The following is an 8,817-nucleotide window of genomic DNA, read 5'->3' as shown; positions in this document are numbered from 1 at the left end:
TTGATTAGATTTTATATGGATTCTGAGAGATTAAAAACATTCCCAAGAAAGAAGTTGACTTTGGAATCTTAGAAGGAATATAGCTTCCAATCCTTGCCAAAAAAGTTCATTCCACATAAGTGAACTAACCAGGTCAAGAGTGACTTTCTTGAGAACTGTTGAGACCTATGCTGAACCAACTCAACCCTTTAAGAGTAACCTTGTGGAATTTTATGAGGCTGAGTTGATACTGGTTAGCTCAACTGGCCACACAGAACTGCTGGAAAACAAATTAAGTCAAATTCACAGTGGCCTTTGCCAAAATTTAAGAAACTGTTATCAAGTGTGTAGAGATAACAAAGATATCAGCAAATGAACTGGTTTCATTGAGATGGTACTTGAGAAATAGGTTTTACTCAGGCCTCTTCAACCTAGAATGTGACCATGCTCTAAAAACCCATTATGAAAAATGAGATTATTGGGTGAATTGGCCATAGGACTCCAGCCTGAGACTATATGAGTTCCATGTCAATTCATAGACAGTCTCTCAGCCATTTAGGAAAATCAAATATCTTCACCAGGAGAGCATCAAGAGAGAATCAAGGGCCACTTTTCCCAAGATTTTTTCCCCTAAGGTTTTAAACTATTCCTATTTCCTTAAGGAGTTCAAGAGTACTATGGTTTACCTAGCATAGTTAGATATTGTTTTAATAAAACATGGTAATGAAATATATCAGTCCAGGCTTCTTTTCCCAGGAGGCTTCCCTCCTCTCTCTAAATTTTACCCCCTGAATGTCTATTGAACCAAGTGGTCTTCCATAATGTTTCCCAAACACTGCTGGTTAACCTCTTTCTTAGTGCTTTCCAATTTATATCAAAACTGGAGGCCTGGTGCATGAATTCATGCATGCCTGGGGGGAGGGACTATGGGCAGTTAGCTGGCTGGCCCCACCCCCGATTGGGCTGGGGGGTGCTGATCAGGGGTGGAGCTGGCCAAGGGGAGGGGCTGTAGGCAGTTGGCCAGCTGGGAGGAGGGGCCATGGGCAGGGTGGGTTGGCTTCACTCCCAGTCAGGGTGGGGGGAGCTATTGGGAGTGGGTTGGCCAGGGGGAGGGGCCGTAGGTGGTTGGTGGGCTGGCCCCACCCCCCTGGTCAAACTTCCAGTGGAACTCCTGGTTGAGGGGACAATTTGCATATTAGCCTTTTATTATATAGGATAATGTTTGTCTGTCACCCACACTGAACTAAAACATCCCCCAAAGTAAGATATATACATCTTTATATATCATCTATATGTATCATATATCATTCATCTGGCACTTAGTAGTCATTGCAACTTATTGAATGAATAAATCAGTGGATGATTATTCATTAACAGAGATATAAAGGGATCTCTGATATAATAAGATTCCTTTGCATACTTAAAGTGTATTTTAAATTATATAGTTTTTAGAAACTCATATCTTTAATAAAATAAAATTAAAATTTATACTTATATAAATTATTAAAATATGTAATTAGCAGGAATGCTCATGAATTACAAATCTGAGAAACTGGGAGTTAACTAGTATATTATTCCCTGGATTGGCCACATTTTTTGAAGGTATTCAATTCACAGATTCAACAGAAGGAAAATATTTATAGTCCAACTTCCTCTCAACTGTAAATAAATTTTAATAACATTTGTCACTTTTTTTGTAACTGAAAGAATTTATTTTTCTCTTAATAGAAATATTTGCATTAACGCTGAACTTCTGAGCTTCCTTTATTGATATAAAATATTATAAAAGATTACAGCAGGTTCATATAGAATTATCAACTGCTATACCCGTAACCTTAGGGATGCCTAGTTCAAAATTACAAAACTCTAAAGCAAAATTCCAAGTCATTAGAACCTTAAAGTTTAATGTCATTTAAAAAAAGAAAACTTCTTTATTTAAATAAATACCAATTTAAAAGCAGTGCTGCTTGTGGTCATGATATGAAATAAATCTTTTCACATTTATACTAGGGAATTATATGTAATTTCTTTGTGGGCAATGAAGAAGAAAAAATCCTTATCTATAAAACTTTCTTATAAAGATGACAAGAAAAGCATCAACAAGAAAACCTTATCAAAAGATACTAGAACACAGTTGAGATGGTATTGCAATGAGCCATGTCTGTCTGGCAGAATTCTTTCTTTCTAAGGGAAATTGCACAGAGGATTTTATTACAAACCTCAAAGATGAAAAGAAAAAAGACAACTGCAATTTTTGCCACAAAAAGACAGGTGGCGTAAGCATGCAGCATTTTTTAAAAATATATATATAAAGTGATTATTTTCTCTCCAGTTCTTTGAAAAAGCTCGCTTGTGCTCGGGTTTGTGGCTTGGCACGGTGACGTCAGTGTGGCAGTGCGGAGTCAGGCGCCGCGGCTCCCTATAAGCCCAGGAGCTGTCCGGGTGCTGAAACGGCCCGACCAGCTCACCAGGCGGACCGGGAGGAGCATGCTGTGGACTTTCTCTGCCATATAAAGAAGAGGTAAGATTGCATTTCTGTTTGGTTTACTGGAAAGTTCTAAATTACTTGTTCTTCCCTTAATTTCTAGCTGAGAAGAAAGATCGTTTGACAAGCTTATATCTATAGATTAAGTGAATAGCAACCTGCTGCTCATCAGCCAATATAAGGACCCTACATGCGTATATATGCGATTGAATCTATGATTTATGCCACCTGCTGTTAGATATTTATCAATAATAATGTTATTTAGTCATAAGAAGCACGAAAAAGTTAAGAATTTTGGTATCAATACACATATTAATGTAACCTTAACCAAGCTTGACATTTTGTTTCTTTCCTTAATTTATTGTTTTTTCCTCTAAGAACCAGATGCAAAACCACAGATATAATTTATATGCTTACTCTTTTTAACAGTAGGTTTTAACTGATTGAAATGTTAAACACATCAGTCATAAATTTTAGCAACCAATTTTGGAACTACTTTTTCTTTGACATTTACCTTGCAAGAGCTCAAAATTAACTATATAAAATTATTTTCTGAATTGGTATACTCTGACAGGGCTTACATCACAATTTCCTAATTTTAGTCCTGGGAAAGTAAAATTAGAATGGTCTGGAACACTGGCTTCTTCCTTTATTCAGAGTGAAATATTATCTTGGGTTATAGGTTGAATATGACCATGAATTACAGAGAGATGATAATTTTGAATACACCAGGAAAACATTCATAACTGTATAAACTACTATTATGCTTTGATTGAAAAAGGTTGTAAAATATTTTGTTAGACTTTGAATGGGTCAAATGTGTGTTTTACTCCTGTATCCAAACTAGTTGAATTGCTTGAATTAGATAATCACCTGTATTTGTCCATGTTTTAGTTGAATTTCAAGAGAAAATACATTTTTATGAGTGGGGCTTTAATTCAAACCCTATATAGGATGTTAGAGCTGTTGAAACCATCTTTGTTACTTAGAAGAGCTGCTACCTGGGAAAGAAATCTCTTGAATCTTACTCAAAGGCAGTAACTATGTCATCCAAACTGAACCTAATAAATGACTAAAGGGTAGAGCTTGTTAGGCTATGCTTTAAATAACTGATTGAGTATTCTGCCCCAACTCCACAGCAAAGCCCAGCTTTAAGGAAATGATTTTAAAGACAAGCACATAATTCTTATGTTAAGAATACTTCAGGATAATGGTTTAAAAGAAAATTAGTTTACTAAATTAAAATTACTGTTTCAAATGATAATGTTGAAAATAGATTACCAAGGCTAAATTAATCCTGAAATAATAGAAAGAACAATGCATACTGTATTTTTATTTAAACATAAGAATTTATGACTAAAATTTATTTCAGTAAACATTGATTCCTAGTAAATATTTTAGGAGCTTTCTCTGACATGCTTTTAGAGATTTTTCTTTCAGTAAATTAAATATACTGGTTAATGAGAATCATTTTAATAAATATATGTATCAGTGTTAAAGAAATTTCTGTAACTACAATCATCTTGAGGCTTTGAAATTACTTATATACCAATATGATCTAGTAAACAATATTTTCTGCAGTTGATATCTAAGCTAACAGGAACTTGTACGCACACTGCTAATATATCACAAAACCATGATCCAGGTAAGATATCATGAGAAAACTTATAAACTTCCTTTAAATTTATTTTATTTGCAACCAAATTGCAAGTATTAAGATAGTCCTTTAATATTTGCAATGCCAAATATAAAACATGTAAGAACTGACATCCTTGTTAATTCATATGTGAGATAATAAGGAAATGGAGAAAAATGAATGAAAATTTTTAAGTAGGAAGAATTCAACATATTGTCTGTGTATATCTAAATTGAGAGTTACATAGTGGTTATTTTAAGATATTTTAACAGTATGAGTCATTTAAGATTTCACAGGTCCAGACAAAAATAGACATAGACATAAGACATGCTGAATCTGAACACTCACAAGTTCAGAAATAGATTGGTTAAGTAAACTTATGTTCTCTCTGTAGCATCTGTTATTATTTACTATACACTGTTGAGGGCTGATGAAAAATATAACCATGATTGCATTTTTTAAGAGAGTTACAATAAAATTATTAAATTATTAGAAGAAATATGGAGCACAGATATTTTAAAACAGTTTAATGTATTATTTTAACCTGTTTACACAAAAAGAAACTTCATTGGGTAGCCTACTAGTTCGGACCTGAGAAAACACATTTTGTGGAGGTTATTAAGGTACACACCTTCCAAAATGGATAGTTAGGTTTGGTGACAGAGTGAGAATAAGTTATTTCTGAAAATGTATGTGAGTGGGACTCATCCACAAGGTAATTCATTATGATTGACATTAACATGCTGTATCAATTTATTATATGTAATAATATTATTGCTACTATATTTCTACAACAAAATTAGGTGGACAATTTATAAACTAAACCACATGTTTTTTGATACAACCTTAAGTAAATTAGTGTGTGTGCTTATGTGTGTGTGTGTGTGTGTGCATGTGTACATGCATGTTTTAAATTAAACCAACTAACCTTTTTTGCCACTGCTTTCAATAGGAATGCTGTACAAGAAAACTAAAACTCATCTTGGAAAGTCTTCATTAAAAAGAAACAATGCATACTGAAAGCAAATGACATGTTTCATAATTTAAAAAATAAAATTTGAGAAACATCAAATCATTGTTTTTGTTAGTATTTTAACCAAATGCATATCATGCAAATTTGGTGCAAATGGGCAAAAATTTTGCTAGGTTTCTGTGGTTAGCTTCTGATAATCATAGCGGATATATTTACAGATTTTAAAAACAGTCATTCTAAGTTTAATGTGAAGTAATCTCTACTATGTTTTTCCCTCAATGGTCAATTACATCTTTGGCTATAGTGTCTTCTAGTCTGCTTCACTTGTGTTAACTCATCTTTTCCCTTTTTAAGGAAATCTTTCGAACATGGCAGAAGCTAAGACTCACTGGCTTGGAGCAGCCCTGTCTCTCATCCCTTTAATTTTCCTCATCTCTGGGGCTGAGGCAGCATCATTTCAGCGAAACCAGCTGCTTCAGAAAGAACCAGACCTCAGATTGGAAAACGTCCAAAGGTTTCCCAGTCCTGAAATGATCAGGGCTTTGGAATATATAGAAAAGCTCCGACAACAAGCTCACAAAGAAGAAAGCAGCCCAGACTATAATCCCTACCAAGGTGTCTCTGTTCCCCTTCAGCAAAAAGAAAATGGAGATGAAAGTCACTTCCCAGAAAGTTCAAGAGATTCCCTGAGTGAAGATGAGTGGATGAAAATAATCCTTGAAGCTCTGAGACAGGCTGAAAATGAGCCCCAGTCTGAACCAAATGAAAACAAGCCCTATACCTTGAATTCAGAGAAGAACTTTCCAGTTGACATGCCTGATGATTATGAAACTCAACAGTGGGCAGAGCGAAAGCTCAAACACATGCGATTCCCTCCTATGTATGAAGAGAATTCCAGGGACAACCCCTTTAAGCGCACAAATGAAATAGTGGAGGAGCAATATACTCCTCAAAGTCTTGCTACACTGGAATCTGTGTTCCAAGAGCTGGGGAAACTGACAGGACCAAACAACCAGAAGCGTGAGAGGTCAGACGAGGAGCAAAAACTTTATGCAGATGATGAAGATGATATCTACAAGGCCAATAACATTGCCTATGAAGATGTGGTCGGGGGCGAAGATTGGAATCCAGTAGAGGAAAAAATAGAGAGTCAAACCCAGGAAGAGGTAAAGGACAGCAAAGAGAATATAGAAAAAAATGAACAAATCAATAATGAAATGAAGCGTTCAGGGCAGCTGGGCCTCCAGGATGAAGATCTCCGGAAAGAGAGTAAAGATCAACTCTCAGATGATGTCTCCAAAGTAATTGCCTATCTGAAAAGGTTAGTGGAGGCTGCAGGAGGTGGGAGGTCCCAGAATGGGCAAAATGGGGAGAGGGCAACCAGACTTTTTGAGAAACCACTTGATTCTCAGTCTATTTATCAGCTGATTGAAATTTCAAGGAATTTACAGATACCTCCTGAAGACTTAATTGACATGCTCAAAACAGGAGAGAAGCCAAATGGATCAGTGGAACCAGAGCCTGAACTTGAACTTCCCGTTGACCTAGATGACACCTCAGAGGTTGACTTAGACCGTCCAGATATGTTCCAGAATAAGATGCTCTCCAAGAATGGCTACCCCAAAATACCTGGGCGTATTGTGACAGAGGCCCTACCAGATGGGCTCACTGTTGAGGACATTTTAAATCTTTTAGGGATGGATAGTGCTGCAAATCAAAAGCCTCCATATTTTTCCAGTCAGTATAACAGAGAGAAGGTTATGCCAAGACTTCCCTATGGTCCTGGAAGATCGAGAGCAAACCAGCTGTCCAAAGGTGTCTGGATGCCAGATGCTGAAAACAGACAAATGGCCTACGAAAATCTGAATGACAAGGATCAAGAATTAGGAGAGTACTTGGCCAGGATGCTAGTTAAATACCCTGAGATCATGAATCCAAACCAGATGAAGCGAGCTCCCAGTCAAGTCTCATCTGAAGATGACCTACAGGAAGAGGACCAAATTGAGCAGGCCATCAAAGAACATTTGAATCAAGGCAGCTCTCAGGAGATTGACAAACCAGCCTCTGTAAGCAAACGGCTCCCCATGGGGCCCCCGAAGAATGAGAACACCCCAAACAGGCAGTATTTAGATGAAGATATGTTAATGAAAGTGCTGGAATACCTCAACCAAGAAAAGGCAGAAAAGGGAAGGGAGCATATTGCTAAGAGAGCAATGGAAAATATGTAAAAGGCTTTCACAAAATGCCCTACTTTCACTCCTCTGACCCCAAGAAAACCCCAACTTTTCTCTTTAGTGTGTTGACTTCTATCCTGTTAACAATGTAATATCTTTAAATGATGTACAGGCAGATGTCTCCATTTCACTGGGTGTCTGCTTCACTCTCTGAGTTGTTCTCTTGTGTGTTGATATGTGTAAATGTTATGACTTCTGGATAAAAAAGTAATTATATCCCTTAATTAAGAAAGATATCTATGATAGTGTTTAATAGTGTATCTAATGGTCGTGGCCTTGTGGATGCTCACATATGATAAAGAGTGTCTTATAATTCTCTTGAAGGTTTTTAATATTTATTGAATTATTTTGTTATTGTCTGTAGTGTTTTGTGCAGTACTGAAGCAAAAAATAAATAAAGCATTATAAGTATATAGTTTTATTTATAAGGTCTTTTCAATGTGTGTTTTATTTTTGATTAATAAATGTTATTTCTGGACAACTGTGGACTCTTCATTCTGGAAAACCAGAGAGTAAGCAGTATGGAGTGAAAAGAGAAAATCATCACCTTCCACAGCCCACCCAGGTAAGATATCATGAGTGATACACATATGATCATGGTATATGCTTATAGAATGCAACATCCTCTAACAGCGCACTATCTAATGCTTGTCTAAGGTTTCCATTGTCCTGTTTATACTTTTTACCCTTGATTTATATAAATAAAAACATTTAATTCTTCCATACACATAACCAACACTGGGGGAAGGGGGAAGCTGTGTGCAGGGCAATCAGAAATGACTATAGCATTGGAAGCAATTTATTCCCAGGTCACTCTGGTCCCCAGAATACAAGGCTTCTGCCTCTTTTGTATGACTCAAGAGGGGTTAAGAGACCCCAAACTGACTGTCAGCTAAGTGAATGGGCACAGTGAGAACACACCAGCTGCCCTCTCTCTTGTCCTAGTGCTAGGGAGAATTCTGAATGGGGTAGGAAGCACATAACTGTTACAATGTGCATCACTTCAGCGGATGGGGAAGATATCAGCATCCAAACATATCAACAGGAAATCAACAACAGCAGCAAGAAAACATATAAAACAACAAATATGACAATGGTTGTTAAAAAACAACCAAGGAAGTAAATAATCGTCACTATTTATTGAATGTTTATTGTACACCGGGCACTATACTAAACACTTTACATACTTTGAATTCATTTGGTCTCTACTATACCACTGTCAAAGGTCTTTCATCTCCCTTTTACATCAGGAAAAACAAAACTCAGAAAGGTTACATAACTTTCCCAAAGTCACCCAGCGTGTAAGTGGCAAAGCCTGTATTCTTAACCACTGCACTACACTGTCTCTCTGGGAAGTGCCCTTTCCCTGAGACTTGGGACTTTGGAGGTAGGATGGTGAGAAGCTCATGACGTCTCAGTGTGGGTCACTTCCAAGTGAGGGCACAAGTGTGTCTGTGCATATGTGTATGTGTGCATATGTGTGTATGTGTGTATGTGTATGTGTGTATGT

The 8,817-nt window shown here is 36.7% G+C and overlaps 1 protein-coding gene across 1 annotated transcript; it reads left to right on the top strand.

Annotated features, from left to right (window-relative positions):
• The first annotated feature begins 2,361 nt into the window (after positions 1-2,361).
• Positions 2,362-7,788, top strand: SCG2 (secretogranin II). The gene is made up of 2 exons (XM_036320862.1): positions 2,362-2,500; positions 5,428-7,788. The coding sequence occupies exon 2, from the start codon at positions 5,442-5,444 to the stop codon at positions 7,299-7,301; it is 1,860 nt and encodes a 619-aa protein (XP_036176755.1). The 5' UTR covers positions 2,362-2,500; positions 5,428-5,441; the 3' UTR covers positions 7,302-7,788.
• Positions 7,789-8,817: the final 1,029 nt, after the last annotated feature.

Source organism: Myotis myotis, unplaced genomic scaffold, assembly GCF_014108235.1.
Source record: "Myotis myotis isolate mMyoMyo1 unplaced genomic scaffold, mMyoMyo1.p scaffold_m19_p_8, whole genome shotgun sequence".
In the NCBI taxonomy this organism is placed as follows: Eukaryota; Metazoa; Chordata; class Mammalia; order Chiroptera; family Vespertilionidae; genus Myotis; species Myotis myotis.
The sequence above is the reverse complement of the archived record's forward strand: the minus strand, read 5'-3'. Positions and strand labels throughout refer to the sequence as shown.

Coding starts and splice junctions, on each gene's coding strand:
- SCG2 (XM_036320862.1), top strand. CDS start 5,442: ATGGCAGAAGCTAAGACTCACTGGCTTGGAGCAGCCCTGTCTCTCATC.